Below are 17762 nucleotides of genomic sequence, written 5' to 3' on the forward strand. Positions count from 1 at the left end.
TGTAGCCCATATGTTGTCTGTAAGATGAGAAGAATTCTGACTTCAAAGGTGTGGAGAGACATTCCCAGGGCTCACTGTTTGAGGCTAAGCTGCCAGTGGACTAAAAATTAATCAGAAGTTTGATAGGTTTTCATAAGCCGTTTAATTACAGTGGTAAAGAACAATTAGATTTGAGCTCTGAGACATCTCTTGGGAAGTACATTAAAAAAAGAAAAGCAAGAAGACATCAAGTGACTCAATAAAAATTTACTCCCCAACTACACTACAGTGTCCCAAGTTAGACATTATTTAAATCAATTTTCACCTGTGATATTTTTCCAGGTTAGAGAACCAAGCCATTATTAGACTCTGACGGGGTTTCCACATTTGATATAATAACCCAAAAACTTGGGTAAACGTACTCCTGTTCAAGGGTTAAAAATGGCCTTAGTTCTGTCTTTAAAAAACAAGTACCCTGTGTTAAGTGCAGTATAAAAAGCCATTGAGAGTGATAGCTTCAAAGAAATCTCCAGTCACTTCCTTTACGACAGAACAGTAAAGTTTACCACGTATGATAACAAACTCATTAACAATTGTTGAACAATATAACAATTTGTGGACAAACGAACAAATCTCAAAGTTTGCATGTCTTCGTGTGCTTACACTTGGATAGCTGTTCGGGAACGAACAATAAGCTGAAAAATAGAGCAAACAGATTTTACACAGAACGGATTAGAGTCCAGATATGGATCTTGCTTTGAAAAATAATGCTAAAAATACCCTGGTTTACAAATCTTAAATGTGGCTCTGGGTTAAATAAGCCTGCAGCGTGGGTTTACACACACACAAAATGGAAAACCTAATTAAGATTCCAATGTAGCATCTCCCCCTCTCCACACAACAGCCCGTAGCACTTGGGTAATCACTCTATTAATCATGGCGATACTGTTAGTAATCACACGGTTGTCTCCAATAAACAATTATCTCCCATAAAACAGGAAGATGTGGGGACAACTCCTCGGCTCACACCTGAGACATCTTGAAGTGGCAGAGCTGGGTTGTGAAAGTATGTTTAGCATTAATATTACTTTCACAAGGTTATTGAACTCGATTTTCTGCCAAACATGTTCCAGGTTCAATACAAAATGTGCTCAATCGTCAGCATTTCTGACAATGTTGATTACCAAAAAATTATTCTGGGTTGCAGTGAGGCCCTTACAACGGAAATTAATGAAGCCTATCTGTAAATTGTAAAATACTCAGATTGAATATAGCCACAAGATGTAAAAAATAACATGATTTTTTACAGCAATAATACGACATTTTACAGCTTAGTTGCCATGGCAACATACTCCCTAAAACCCTAAAATGACTGTAAAATTAAGTTGCTTTCCAGCTCAAATAATGTATGAATCAATCAGTCAAAACTCGTGCAAGTGCTTTTATAAAATTAAAAGCTTCACATTTTTGCAGAGCAGTGTTATTGTTAACTAAAACGAACAAACAAAAAATCCATTACTTAAAAAGTGTATATATATATATATATATATATATATATATATATATATATAGTGACAATACTTTATACTTTTTATTATTTTATTTATTTTTAATATAATATTTTTTATACAATATATATATATATATATATATATATATATATATATATATATGTATATATTTTTTTTGTTTTTATGTCTGTGGGTGTTTTTAAAGGAAGGGCAGACAAATTTACCTTTGCTGGCCCTAATAGTCTGTTAGTCGACTAGAAGAAGCTTGGGCGACCAAAATTGTATTAGTCGGTTAGTCGCCAAAAAAAAAAAAACTCCAAACATTCGACCATCATTCAATGACTTCAAATATTTACACATTCATAATCATTACTTTTGCCGGTGCACTGTGGCAGACTTTATGTGTGTGCTTGAGAGCTGATTAGGCTTTGTATTATAGGCAATTATTATTTATGGCTTATTAATAAAAAAGCACAATTAGTCGACTAATCGCTTAAATTAATGACTACTAGTCGACTAGAAAAAAATTAGAGGCCCTAAATTTTACACCACTAATTCGGTCAAGTGAGCTTAACTTGTATTTAACCCAGCATATTCCTTTAATGCTGGGCCAAAACTAGGTGGAGAGATCCAGAATTCCAGTTGAGTTGAGTTTAATTTTGTCCTGCCTCATGGCAGAATCCAGGTTGCAAGTAACCGTTATAAGTAACAAAGTTCTTATGATGCCACCGGCAATTAAAGGACACACAGCACGAGCCTATCCCTCCCAGTGTCTCTCTGTGCCTGTGATTTTAAAATAGCAGCACAATTTCACAAGAAATAATTAACAAACAACACATGAGTTTGATGAACAAAGCAGTGAGAACACAGTGATAATGCTGACACAGAGAGAACAAGCATCTTGGCCCCAAATCATCCTCCTATCTGGGTACACTCCTACTACCTGAAGGCCTTCTGGACTAGAAGAGCAGACACAGAAAAAAAAAAAAAAAAAACCTAAAGTGCTTACAGGGGTCACGAACCCTTCCCATATTCAGCATCTACAGTATGTCAATTAGTCCTGACAGTGAAATGTCAATATTTTAATCATTAGAAAGTGTTACAAAGAAGGTGAATAGCAGGATAGCAGGGTGAATAACAGTAAGTCTTAGGGGCGGACTTCATCACGTATAGTGCACTGATTCATTATTTATTTATTTTTTTTATTTATTTTATGAATTGCTGGTTGGCCATAATGCCTTTTATTATATATGTAGGTCCTACTCGCCCCGCTCTGTGCGGAGCTCGAACCCGGTCTCCAGCATGGGAGACGGGCATGCCAACAAGGAGGCTAAAATCTAGAGGCTGTGTGCCTCTTGAGATCGGGGGAGTGAGGTTTACCTGCACAGCTCTTACTAGCTGGCCTCCGTTACACTCACCCCCTTAATCCTCACTTCCATCTGGGTCACGGCACCAAAGTAACTCCTCAGGTCCTACTCGCCCCACTCTGTGTGGGCCTCGAAATCGGGTTCAACAAGGAGGCTAAAGACTGCAGTCTCTTGAGATCAGGGGAGTGAGGTTTAAAAGCACAGCTGTTACTAGCTGGCCTCCATTACATATATTATATACTGCATGTATTTAGGTGTTTTTTTATTTTTATTTAATGTCATCCAGTAACTAAGCGTTTGTTGAAATGAAGTGCGGGCAAATAAATCTCATAGAACCGAGCCATATCTAGGGACCAGAATTCATACTTAAGTTTCAAAACTTCCGTGTTATTTTCATATAGGCTTATAAAGCATTCAAAAACCAGGGAGGCCCATATTAAGAGGAAAAGAAACGGTTCTGATTCAATGGCAGATGGTAGTGAGTAAAACTATTTTAAAGATGTGCACCATATATAATACTTGTATGCGTGTGTGTCACTGATATACAGGAACAGACCCTGCATTTGTTAGCTGTTCATGTTTACCACTCTAACAAGGAACAGTAAGGGGGTAACATGAGCACTCTCTCTCTCTTACACACACACAGACAGTCTGGGTCCAAACAGCAGTGTAGCCAGGCCGAAACACGAGAGCCCCTGTGAACAATGGCGTTATTCTGAGGGGAACAGATGAGATGGCAGACGAATGAAGGATGTAGTCAGAGATCCTGATTGGAGCTGATCATCAGTGACCGTGTGAACACAGACTGGGAACATGTTCAACTCACAAAATCTCTAAACATTCCACTTCTCTTTCTACTTTTTATCTTTCTTTTTGTCTTGTTTTTATGATGTCACTACCCACACAAAAGCCTGTGGGGGTGTCTGGCTAAGTAATGGCGTACCTCAGGGCTCAGTGCTGAGCCCTCTTCTTTTCCTCTATATACTCAACAGTATAAATGTGTGTGTGCATAGAGCACCCTCGAGTAGAAGTGTCGTCACCAGATGAAGCAAACTTTTTAAAAAACATCATGCAACAGGAGATCAGACCTCACCACAAACGCCTGCCTTAACACATCAGCTTCAAACACACACACACACACACACACTCAGTATACCGCCACATGCTTGATGGTGTCAAATGGAGAGTATCACAAATGCAGTGTAACTATCATAAAAACAAAGCAAGAATAATGATAGATAGAAAGAGAGAGATGATATCAAGCGCTTATTCGTCAGCTCTCTGGAATACTTGAATCACAAAGAAACAGAAGGAAGTGGAAGAGGAAAGAGACGAAGTGAAAGGAAAATAGAAAGTAAAAGACAGACAGACAGAAAGTTGCAACAACAAATGACAACAGAAGGAATTGGAAAGAGAGAGACAACATTAGCTTTTAGGGTGAGTCACTTTGCTGCAGAGTTTCTTACGACAGACTGAAAACCACTCTAGACAACAGTTTGCAATGCCAACTTACAATGTTTACGACATTGACAACTAGAGCATCGAAAAAACACTTAATCACTTCAGCTTTATAGTCCTCCTCCTCTCCACACTTGACATGATGTATAAAGTCTTTTTTTTGCTTACCTCTGAGCTCCTCACTTTCTGTTCCTGCATGCTTCTCTGAGTGTGTGTGTGTGTGTGTGTGTGTGTTTCAGTTAGTGTTCAATCGTAGAGTAGAGAGGTGTTCATGTTCGGTGGAGTTGCTTCCTTTTCTCTGGGCAGACTCAGAGGCTGTGCTCATCGGGTTTGTGTATGTGTGTGTGTGTGTGTGTGAGCATGCCAGAGATGTGGGGAGGCCCTGAATCACTTCCTCACCGCTGCATCCAGCATTCTGCGGCACTCAGCAAGTCTACTGCAGGGAGCACAGCCAAGCAGCAACCAATAGACGAAGGGCCATCGAGCCCACACGGAAAAAACATACTGTAACACGGTTCCCACTCAGGAGGCCGACACTTGACAGGTACCACAACAAGAGCATTTTGTAGCTTAAATGACTCTTAAATAAAGAGTACAGTTTAATAGTTACATAGTTAATATAGTTAATACTCATCACTATTACCTCTGCTGTATTTTAATAAAAATCTCCCTAATATTAAGACTTTGGAAAATAAGTCATTCTTCACTGTTGAGCTACAAACAAGAATGTGGCACAAAAATGTGTTTCAAAAATGTGGCCTGTTAAGGAGAATTGTACTATTAATTTTCAAAGTAATCAGACTTATAATATACAATGTTATCGTCCTAAAAGTGTGGAAGCCAATATAGTAATCGGTAGGGCTGGGTAATAAATATCGATTTCTCGATATTAATAAATTCTCATTTTTACGAACCGATATCGATTCTTAAGTTTCAAGAATCGATTAGTCATCCTGTTTCATTTGTATGAATTGGACATTGTATCGCGGCTGCGCGCATTCAAAAAAATCGCAATAATCTTTGTCCTTTGTTACTATTGATATGAAACAAAGTCTCAATTTTCAAATTACGTCCATTTTCTTTAGAAATTCAAAAACATAAATAGAGTTTTGGCGCTGTGGTGTGAGATCGCTCTGGCACAGCTGATGAGAAGCAGCAGCGCTGATCTCTCTTCCGGGTTAATAATACCAGTTAAAGCGCCAAATAAACATGAATGAGCATCTGAAAGTGTGTTAAAAGATAGAGTACAACTTATCGAAATCCGTATCATGTCACATTCATTCGCTCAATCAGCGTTTCAACCGTGGAAAGACGTCAGTTAAACAGCTTGTAATCAATGTCTTGTCATGTATCGTCATATTTACCTCAGAAGACCCACATCGTTAGTCAGATAGAAAAAAATAACTCCAGAGAGGAGCATTTTGCTAAATATATACACTATATTACATATGCATTATAATCTTCAATATTTAATGCATATTTGAATAAATCTGGCAAGTTTTTATGACAGCCACCATTTAAATGTTTATATTTCATATAATATTCTTATTATAAAAATAAATAAAAGTGTAATTTAAGTGATTCATTCATTATTACCTTCATATTTGAATAAATCTGGCAAGTTTTTATGACAGCCACCATTTAAATGTTTATATTTCATATAATCTTCTTATTATAAAAATAAATAAAAGTGTAATTTAAGTGATTCATACATTATTACCTTCCTATTAGGCTAATGAAGCCTAGTAGGCTACAACTAGACTCCCATAGTTTACAGCATTAGTTAAGAGATTTAATACCCTTGAGAAAAATTGCCGTTTATTGTGACTGATATCCAAAATAATCGATATTGAATCGAATCGTAATCGAAATCGAATCGAAAGCTTGTGAATCGAAATCGAATCGAATTGTGATATTTGTCTCAATACCCAGCCCTAGTAATCGGTATAGTTAATGTTCTTCATAGCTCTTTAGAAAATCTTTTTTAAAAATCTACTGTATACTACACTGGTTAACTATAATGGTTTATTTGTGTTTGTGTCTGTTAGCAAAGCATGACAGGAACAAGCTGTGCTTGTGTGATTATTATGTGAATGTGATAGTGACAGATAGCCGTGAATATGTGTGTGTGTGAATTAGAACTGCAGCAGGTTTAATGAAGCTGTAGTGGATAATGTTGACTCAGGCTGCACTAATGAGAACACATGACCAAACACATATATGCAATGAACAAACACTTGCAAAAAGGGAGCACAAGCTTGTCTGCTTCTAAGAAAGCTCCAGGGGACCAGGCAAGAATTCCACAATGTTCAACAAAGACATCAAACATCAACACCACTGTTTGACAGCTTGTTAAGGCCAGATGAAATAAAGCTACCATGACCAAAACCCTTAATCCAAAACACTGAATCCAGTCAAATATTAAGATTGGCAAAATGATCAGGCACTGACTCATTAATATTCTTGTCACAAAATGGACATAACTGTTATTATCTTCAGAAAAGAAAAGAACAATTCACCAAATTGTTCTAGCACACTGCAGGTCCAGGATGGAGAAGACATATCCATAACTCTCTGCAAGCATTACTGCATTCCTCAACAGAATTTAATAAGATTTCCTAGTGAAATATTCATGACTGCATGACTCAAAGCTTCCTCAACATTTTTAGCAGATGGGTCAGTACTGTCTAGGTACCTCTTTCTCCCAATCTGAATTCACATGGCGGAAAGCTCTATGGTCCCCGGCTGCACACACACACACACACACACACACACACACACACATATCCGTTGGAAAAGCTACATTGCAGAGCATTACTGTTCCCAATGTGTTCGGACAGAGTGTTTCCTTTATGTGAGAGGGAACATAAATAAATAAATAAATCTATCTCCATTCCTGGCTCAGACTATCATTATCTTGAAGACAGGATATGCAGCCATCAGCCGGCTCTTTAACCCAAATAAAAATTCTAAAACAGTGAATAACAGAGATAAAATCATTTAGCTCATAATCTTACTTTAAGTTTTATTTATTTATAGGCCTACGTATTTATTTATTGCAGTGAATGGAACACCAGACTGCTTTATAAACGAGGGTCAGTATAAAGCTGGTTTTGCTAAGAAGCTGCTCCTGAAAAAAATAATCGTTACCAACTATTCGTGTTCCTGCTGCACCTCCAGAAGAAGTGAGTGTAGCTTTATATTAATCTTTGCAAATCGCTTGCACGCTTCACGATGAATGTGGCTAAAGTTTACACACACACACACACACTCTCGCTGCCATTCTTTCTCCAAAATATACCCTCAACGGTTGTCAAGGCAACACTCCACGTGCGTTGTGTGGAGTGAGGGGCGGAGTGAGCGAAGCTCATTATCGTTTAAAGGCATATGCACTGAAACGGTGAGCTGAAAACAGAGCTGTCTTTGACCAGGTAAAATGAGTGCTTTCTTACAATACTAATGAGAATTTTTAATTAAAGTATATTACAAACTTTTCATTTAGACCCTAAAGAATCAAATTAACTTGTATGAAAATGGCATTATATGATCTCTTCAAAAAAAAAAAACCTCCATGTTCAATCATTCTAGCTTCCACAACACAGGCTCTAAGACTGTACTGCTAAATTAAGTTTACTGATTCATGTGGTGATGTGGGAGAGAGTATTGGGTAAAGTTACTGAACAATGCTTGCCTTAAGTTCTGAGATGCCCACTGGTATAGACAGATCAAGTGTGTTATTATACAGCCCACTTAAGCCAGAGAGAAAAAGACAGATAGAGCTCAGTTTCACTCCTCTACACACATCCACCCCCATACATACTCTCACATGCAGGCTTCTACACACACTGGCATTAATCTCCTTCCACACATACGCAACCCCTCACACTCACCCCCCCACACACACAAACACACGCATTCAATCACGTATCAAACACACACTGCAGAATTGTTACTATAAATGCTCAAGAACCAAATCATGGTTTTTGGCTTCACATGCACACTTCCTCTCTTTCCATCGACAGCATGTCCACCCCTGCACCCTCGGCATCATGTTTACTGCCAGCTTGATGCACGAGAACACAGCTTCTCTCATATAAATCCATTACAAGCTGCAGAGGAAAGCAGAACGCCACCTCCTCCAGACAAGTAGCAATTTTCCAACGTAAAATGGGACGAGTCTCCAACGAAATCTTCTCTATATGCATGTCTGCAAAGAATAGAGAACAGCCGAGGTATATCTAAAATGGTCAATTTGCACCTGTGTTTCAGAGCTTACTTACATTTATTACGCTTTTATCCAAAGCGACTTACAATTGCTATATATGTCAGAGGTCGCACGCCTCTTGAGCAACTAGGGGTTAAGTGTCTTGCTCAGAGACACATTGGTGTCTCGCAGTGGATTCGAAGCCGGGTCACACCAAAGGCATGTGCCTTATCCACTGCGCCATCACCACCCGCCACCCTATCACCACCCGCCATCACCACCCCAGAAGACTACTTTCTGTAGTCTTCAACAAAGTTTGTGTATAAAGCAGAGATGACCGTCACAGGCAGCACCTCCCCGCATTGCATTATCAGGGCACTTCCTGCTCTGTCAGCAGAAGAAGGTGTGGGAAGTGAGGCTGACAGGTGCAGTAACAGTTTCTTGCATGTCAAACACCTCTCACTCCTCAGTAGCCAATCTCTAGACTCTAAAACTGCAGCAAAAAAGGAGAGGGACAGACAGAAATAATTATGAAGATATTAACTATACTTCTACATACCAAATAAAAACAGATAGATAGATAGATAGATAGATAGATAGATAGATAGATAGATAGATAGATAGATAGATAGATACATACATACATACATAGATACATACATAGATAAACATGACATCATGACTTTTGTGTAAACATACACGCCACTTTCGAGTCAAGTGGCGTGTTATCTCTACGCATTTTGAGCTATCCGCGTGTATCCGCGTGTATGTCTACACCATTAATGTCCGAGTGATTCCGCGTGTCTGTACACGCCGTCAAATGTCCGCGCGAAACGAAGCAAAATGTAGGTCTACATCTGGGGAGCGATCTTTTTTTTTCCTAGGATGGTAAGGGAACAGTCATAAATGCCATTAACCCCAGTGACGGTTAGGTTTAGGGACGGGGTTGAGGAAAGTCATATATTTATATATACAGTAATAACGTTAAGTCAACGGCGTTCATAAACACGCTGAAAAGCGATTATGCGTCTTGATAGCACGCCAATAATGGAAATACGAATTGGCGTGTCATACACACGCTACTTCATGAGATCAGTCTGCATAGATAGATACATACATACTACAGCTGTCCAAAAAACCTCCAACACAAAATAATTGATGGTAAAATCAGCCAACTAAAACTTGATGGAAAAATATCCACCAGTGCAGACACATTGCACACTCGTACAGCCCCAAGTGACACTCACACGTAGAGTACACACAAAAGTTCACACTCACACCATGGTCTTACCTTCACATTGGACCTCAGTGCACAATAACATGCAAAAAACATTGCAGGTATTGTGTGGCATAAGGATTGGTGTGGCAGCAAAGCTTCTTAAGGAAAGGAAATCAAGATGAGGAAGAAAAGAGTGAGAGGCAGATCACATCCCTCGGTGTGCGCTCCCAGCAGAGCATTGTGGCGGGTTTCCGTACCGGAATCTCTGGGCAAGGGACTCGTAGTACGCACACATGGGCATCAGGCATGCAGGGAGAAATACGCTATGCTTTGTTGCTGGATGAGGCATTTCAGCTGACAGCAGTAGGAAAGGCACACCACTGAACGGGGGATTCTCTCTTTCTGTCTTTTCTCTCTCCCTCTCTCTCTTTAATACAGCAAAAAGAAGAGGCAGGAACTGAAAGAGGGTTAAGATTTTGGAGGTTACTTGATACTCCGGATTCAATAGGCACATAATGTAAAACAGCAGCAGGCAGAAAGTATAAGGAATGGCGGTCTTTATTTTAATAATTTCCACTTGTGCACAGGCACCCTGTGTTGTTATATAACACTCCTCAAGACACACTCTCTCCAGTGTGACGCTGCATTCATTAGGCCAGCTGTAAGCAGCGGGTGTGTCAATTAAATCACAATTGGGGATACAGTGTGCTTTTGGGGAATGTTTGTGGGATGGTTTGATCCACATTTGAATATGTCAAAATACAACGCATCCAATAAGATTGGATATCAATGGATTAGAATGCAAATCAGAAATTAACTTTAACAGTGGAATCATAAAAATAACCTGCATCCTGTTTTTCAAGTGCCAAAGACCATTGAAAAAAATACACATTAAAGTTGGATTTACATTTGACATGATTAAGAGTACAGATTCGTTGAGGTAAATAATATCTGCAAGGCATTTGACCCTGTACTGGTCACTAGTTCATCTGCTTTAAATGATAAAACTCCATACTGCACTGGCATATAACAAACACAAGGGGGCAGGAGTCTAACTCATTATATACTCCCCGTCTTCATCTCTCCCTGCAGTGGTGGACACATGTTAAAGAATATAGCAATATAAGTTGCATATAGCACCTTATCTTGTTAAAATTACAAACTTATATTTACCGAACATAGTTAATTGTGCCAAGTCAATCTATCAAGTCAAAGGGAAAATCTTTGTTGGAGGAACAAGTCCTACGTCCAAAAAACTGCTACCGTATGTGCAAAATACGCCTGAGGAAAACCACTGGTGTGGAGAATTCAAATGTGGATTTTAGGGAGAGCGAGTGGAGCCAAACCAGCCGAAATAAACATCCCCAAGAGAACACAAATATTCGTTGTCACAAGTTTGAAGATATGGTGAGTCGCCTATTAAAGTTTTGCTTAAAGGGTTAGTTCACCCAAAAACGAAAATGAAGTCATTAATTTCTCACCCCCATGCTGTACCAACCCCGTAAGACCTTCGTTCATCTTCGGAACACAAATGAAGATATTTTTGATTAAATTTGAGAGCTGTATAACTACCACATAGACTTCCGGGACTGGCTCTTGACGGCCCAGAAAGTCAATGAAGAAAATGTTTAAATATTCCATGTGACTACAGTGGCTCAACTATAATTTTATCAAGCGACGAGAATACTTTTTGTGCGAAAAAACAAACAAAAATAACGACTTTATTCGACTATTCCTTTTCTTCCTTGTTGGCCTGAAACGAGACTTCCATACGATTTCCACGACGCATGCGCGATAGGGTTGCCGCGGTGAGGAAAATTTCCCACCGGTTAATCGACGTGTGACAACACCGGTAATCCCGGTGTCACCGTGGAGGGCAGGGCGGGGGGGTTAAATAGCTTTTAAATGCGTGCGCGTTATACTTTCACTTTCGAAATAAGCGTCAATTGCTTGAATGGACAAAAAAAACAACTCGCTGATAATAAAACTTTTATTTATAGACTTTTATTAGCATAACGAACGAATAAAAATAACCCCATGCATAGGCTGAAAAAAGTGAAAATCGGCAAAATGTGGGCCCAAACAAATAAGAACCATAAAACGTTTATTAACGAATAAGAAAATAAAATAGGCCTAAATAAATTACACAAAGTTTAAATGAGATAAAACCAATTAAAAAGAGACGAATATAAAATAAAAACTTCAAAACGGACCTTAGCCTACATAAATGACATACTTTCACTTTCGAAATAAGCGTCAATTGCAATTCAGCGTCAATTGCTGGAATGGAGAAAAAAAAAAAACAACTCGCTGACAATAAACTTTTAGACAGCCCTTTATTATAATAATAAACGAATAAAATATAGACAGAACTTTTATTAGCATAACGAACGAATAAAAATAACCCCATGCATAGGCTGAAAAAAGTGAAAATCGGCAAACTGTGGGCCCCCCCAAAAAAATAAAACGTTTATTAACGAATAAGAAAACAAAATAGGCCTAAATAAATTAAACAAAGTTTAAATAAGATAAAAACCAAATAAAAAGAGACGAATATAAAATAAAAACTTTAAAAAGGACCTTAGCCTACATAAATGACAGCACTCTAAAAAAAAAAGACTATAAATTGGCATTTAAATCGGCAAACTGTGGGCCCAAAAAAAAAAATAAAACGTTTATTAACGAATAAGAAAACAAAATAGGCCTAAATAAATTAAACAAAGTTTAAATAAGATAAAACCAAATAAAAAGAGACGAATATAAAATAAAAACTTTAAAAAGGACCATAGCCTACATAAATGACAGCACTCTAAAAAAAAAAAACACTATAAATTGGCATTTATTAACATTAATATATATTGGCCAAAATATTGCCAAACAGGCGCTTTTGCATTGCGTTTTGACACCAAATCTTCCGCCATTATCTTGCTTTTCTGTAATTTGACTCGTTCTCGTCTCCACACGTGCTAAATGGAATCCTGATGCTTGCTCATCTGTGACGTGACGGCACGCGTTGCGCAGTTCATTTTTAATTATAATGCTCTCTTCAGAACTAAATAATTGAAAATTATTATTTTTAATTAATTCAAATAAATATTTTAGCAAAAACGAATACTTTAAAAAAAAAAAGTCAAGACATCGCGGTGTCACGGTGGGAAAGTGATGTCACCGGTGATGGGGCTTAAAACCGGTAACACCGTCAACACCGTCTATCGCGGCAAGCCTAATGCGCGAGAACTGAACTGAAGTAGTGTAAGGAGATCGCAATTCTCGCGCATGCGTAGTGGAAATCTAAGGAAGTCTCGTGGGGTTGGTACAGCATGGGGGTGAGTAATTAATGACTTAATTTTTGGGTGAACTAACCCTTTAAGACCCGGTATAAAGTTAAAAGGACATTTTGTGCATTCATAGATTTCATGCATTCATTGGTTTTCTTATTCGTCCATTATTTTTTTTTGCTCAATAACTGTCAATAACTTGCAGAAGTCCCGAAAAACTATAGGCTATAGCCTCTACATAACGCAAAATATACGTTAAAGCAAAATCGACTGTCTCATCCTCATTATATATTCGGTCACTTGCCAGATGTGATGCAAGGGAACTTTGTTAATAATGTTAGTTATAATTCAGCGTGTAGTTCGGTAGAATGAAATGTCCTTGTTCCTTTATATCCGCGGGACTCGCGTTGCGTGTGGCGCTGGCATACATCTTGCAATCGCGCCTGCTTCATACTACAGTCAAGTTTAAAAACATCAATGTATTCATCAATAAAAGATCCAACAGCTTGACGACAAGATCCATAATTCCGCTTAATGCGTAATATCCATCATTAATATACGCCTTTGTTATTAATATACGCCTTTGTTGCGACCCCTGGTGGCGAAACAATCTTGCATAGTGTACCTTTAATCAGCGTTTTTGAACATATTAGTTGAATGAATCGTATAATGACTCACTAAAAGTGGGTCCTTTCTCGCCACCTAGTGGCGTAACAATGTAACCTGTACTGACTGACAGTCTAGCGCACAAAGAAAAGCAGTGCTGATACTGGTGAAATATCAGCGTTTTAGAAACCCTCTCGTCCAGTCGGATTCGAGGATCAGAACTAACTGTTATACGAACAAAATCCCAACAAGCTTATTTTTAGGTTTATGTGAACTCTTATTTTGACATTCTGTTCTGTTACCTTTAGTTCTTGTTTCCCCACTCTGTTTAGTTTCATTGGTTACCGATTATGTCCTCCTTTGTTTCTATAGTTACGTATTAGTTTCACATTTGTCAAGTTTACTTTCCTTTGTTCTACCCACGTTTATATACAGTAGCCCAGTGTTTATATTGTGTGGTTTGTGTTATTCCCTTGCGTGTTCATTTAGAGTGGATTATTAATAAAGCCTTTTTTTCCCTGAACCTCTTTAGTCTTTGTGCCTGCTGACCAAATAGTAATATTTATATAGGTATATATAAATAGTAGTATTTATATATTAGGACTTATTTATATATTAAATATTATATGTAATATTTAAATCAGAGGGCCAGTTCAGAGCTAGGTGGTGTTGTGATGCGTGGACGAGCACCAGCAAGCAGTGGGAGGCATCGGAGAAGATGCCTTAGAGAATATATTTTTGGTGCCAGCCTCCCTGTTACCAGGGAAACTAGTTGTTCTGTGGTTAACAGCTTTACAGTATAGACGAGCTCACGAGAAAACGGGGGAGAGAAGGAAAGAGAAAGGGAGAGAATGAGGGGGTGACAAGAGAGAGGGAGTGCTGAGGCTGAAGACTGAGGGGGTGGAGAAAGAGAGGTGAGAGAAAGAGCGGAGGCGACTGAATTCACAAATTAGCCACTGGGAACTGCAGTTTTAGCTACCAAAATAGCTTTTTATGTGAGAGAGAACACCAGATAGTCTGTCCGAGGCCAGTTTCAGAGGGGTACAGACTTTTCAGCCAAGAAAAACTCATTTCACTTGCTGTGACCTGACGTTCAGCCTTGGACAGAAATAGATGCAGAAAGACGCACTGGACAAAAAGGGACATATAAGCTAAAATTGTGGACAGGACGAGAGAGACGAGCAGGCAAAGCTGCACTGAAGCCAAAACACTTTAACAAGCACAAATATATCTACTCCCAGAGGCAGCTCCTGCTGAAGCAATGAGTCATACACCCATGCTCTTGCACATACACACACACACACGCTCCCTCCTTCTCCTCCTTTGACACAGATACATGTTGAAACACTAAAGGTCACATTAAAGGTGAAGAGTGTCATTATTACGCCATAGTGGCACCAAGCAGAATTGCAAAAATAATGTTTACCTAACACCTATAGCCAACAGTCATTAGTCTGAAAAGTGAGTAATTTTATTGATGTTACAATACTTTCTCATATCCCAGTTTAATTGGCAGAGACAATATTTGAGCCATTTGTAGGCTGATTTACATGAAAAATGTAAAAACGATGGTTTTGGTGACTATATAATAGTCACCAATGGTGATTATAATAATATATAACTCTATAGCCAAACAGCCTAAATAATCTTCTTGAGGCTTTAAAGGGTTAGTTCACCCAAAAATGAAAATTAAGTCATTAATTACTCACCCCCATGCTGTACCAACCCCGTAAGACCTTCGTTCGTCTTCGGAACACAAATGAAGATATTTTTGATTAAATTTGAGAGCTGTATAACTACCACATTGGCTCCTAAGGGACTGCCTCTTGACGGCCCAGAAAGTCAATGAAGAAAATGTTTAAATATCCCAAGTGACTACCGTGGCTCAACTATATGTTTATCAAGCGACAAGAATACTTTTTGTGCGAAAAAACAAACAAAAATAACGAGTTTATTCGACTATTCCTTTTCTTCCTTGTAGGCCAGAAACGAGACTTCCTTAGATTTCCACGACGCATGCGCGAGAATTGCGATCTCCTTACACTACTTCAGTTCAGTTCTCGCGCATGCGTCGTGGAAATCTAAGGAAGTCTCTTTTCTGGCCTACAAGGAAGAAAAGGAATAGTCGAATAAACTCATTATTTTTGTTTGTTTTTTCGCACAAAAAGTATTCTCTAACCCTTTAAATCCCCTTGCATTAGAAACAAACTGACATCAGCTGTGTGAAGATGTTTTGTACACTGGATAAAATCCAACCTTAAGTATAAACATCATAAGTTTTATAAGTATATAACTCATCTTTCACCATTTATGCTACAGACTTGAATAATGATTAAAATCATTTTTGTTTTTAGATTATTGAGTTGCATATCCTCCTGGCAGAAAATAAAACAGCCAGAAAAACCTCAAAGACTTGAGAAAGGCTGGTGACACACTGGCTGCGTGGCGTAAGCGTCTCAGCTGTGTGGCGTGTCCGTTTTTATTTCTGCTCCCATATTGGAAGCGTTTCCAGGCAAAATATAATAGGAAAAGATGTTTATGTTATTTTGCACACAAATACATATTAATAAATTACATTTTGATGGTTGAAAGTCTACGTTTTGACATAAATTCAGATATAAATATAATATAAAAATAAATGATACATTTTCAAATATTGCACCTGTCAATACAGAATGAAATATTCTGTAGTCTATTTTGCTGTCAATACAACTGACAGTGTCTTTATCAGGAAGGCTTTATATTTATGCTTAACATACATGAAGTATAGGGCTTCCACAATACGCCCTCCCTGTACGTCACCTAGCAGCAGCAGTGCCACGTCAGACTCGTTTTAAATTCGTTTGCACTGGTGACAGAAAACGTGACGCAGCCGCCACGCTCACGATCACGCCAAGCAGCCAGTGTGTCACCTAAGCTTCTGATCCAGATCTACAGACTAGAAGATCATAGAAACTTGGGGGTAAGGTCTTTGCCCTTGGGCCAGAAAACATCCGCTGAACAACCACATGAAGCATGTTGGCAACTACTCAGAGAGCCTAAGCAACAGCATAGCAGTGCTCTGGCAACCACCCTTTCCAGCACTGTATTGAGCACCAGATTTTAGGAAATCTGTGTAGCAAAACACAGATTAATGAATCAGTGTCAGCTCACAAATCCTTTAGATATGTAGAATCTACAGTAGTTTTAATGTGTACCCAGGGGAACAGAAGAGCATATCCGTCCATTGTTAGGTCATGCCTTATGTCTCTACATACTGAGAGCCGGTCCCTCACATGAACTTGACACATAGGTTGACAGAGAGAGAGTGATAGAAAGACCTTGATCAAAACGAGCAGTTTGAATTCACTGTACCAAGAAAAAAAAAGAAGAGAGATGTGAAAGGCTTACCAAAACTACACGAGGAACTCACAAACAACTTTCTCAAATTATGCCACGTAGGCTAATTACCACAAAGTTAAAACATAGCTATAGACTAAAAATGGCCTTGGATGGAAATCAGTATTCCTTTTTTAAGCTGCTATGAAACGGAAGTTGTGGCTATATCCAAATGAAAAAAGTCCAGAACTTGATTTTGTCCAAGAACCATTTCACTTGGATATAGAGTCGCAACTTCCTTTTCATGCCTACTTTAAAAGGACTACTGATTTCCTCCAAGCCCATGTGAATGACAGGATTCATTTTTCCAAAAAACTATGGAGTAAAAAAAGTAAAAAGTATGGAGAGCTGTGTTATTTTCTTAATCTTCTTCTGTTGGAGTGTTCGGTGGTGGAACTCAAGACTGTGACAAGTCAGCCATATTGTGCCAGAACCCAGCGTATTGGTGGCGAGGAGACAGAGTGATAGAGCCAATCAGTGTAGCACATGGGGATGATTAGGAGTCCATGATGGACAGACGCCAATGGGCAAATTTGGCCATTTTTAATGACCACAGAGAGTCAGAACCTCTGCTAAACGTCTCATCCGTGGGACACATATGGTATGGTGAGCATAAAACTTACGATAGATGGCTATAGCCTCAGGAGCACCCAATTAAAGCAAGAGATGGCCCATCAATTTCATAATTTGGTAAAAACTTCAAAGTTCAAATCAGGATTCTGATCACCCTGTTGGTTTTATTTTGAGATAATGACAAGTTCT

General features: G+C 38.7%; 1 protein-coding gene across 26 annotated transcripts in view; it reads right to left on the reverse strand.

Moving 5' to 3' along the window:
- Positions 1-17762, reverse strand: part of dlg2 (discs large MAGUK scaffold protein 2) — a 199596-nt gene that overhangs the window by 139137 nt on the left and 42697 nt on the right. The window contains exon 1 of one of the 26 annotated variants that reach the window (XM_089126024.1): positions 9811-10136. The exons of 23 other annotated variants lie outside the window; for them this stretch is intronic. In XM_089126024.1, the coding sequence (XP_088982150.1) occupies positions 9811-9852 (42 nt within the window). In that variant the 5' untranslated portion in view covers positions 9853-10136. Of the gene's footprint in view, positions 1-4483; positions 4625-9810; positions 10137-17762 lie in introns of those variants that run through there. 2 more of the 26 variants (XM_089126026.1, XM_089126028.1) reach the window with 2 other exon arrangements.

This window comes from Pimephales promelas, chromosome 23 (assembly GCF_988280905.1).
Source record: "Pimephales promelas chromosome 23, fPimPro1.hap1.1, whole genome shotgun sequence".
NCBI classification, from domain to species: domain Eukaryota; kingdom Metazoa; phylum Chordata; class Actinopteri; order Cypriniformes; family Leuciscidae; genus Pimephales; species Pimephales promelas.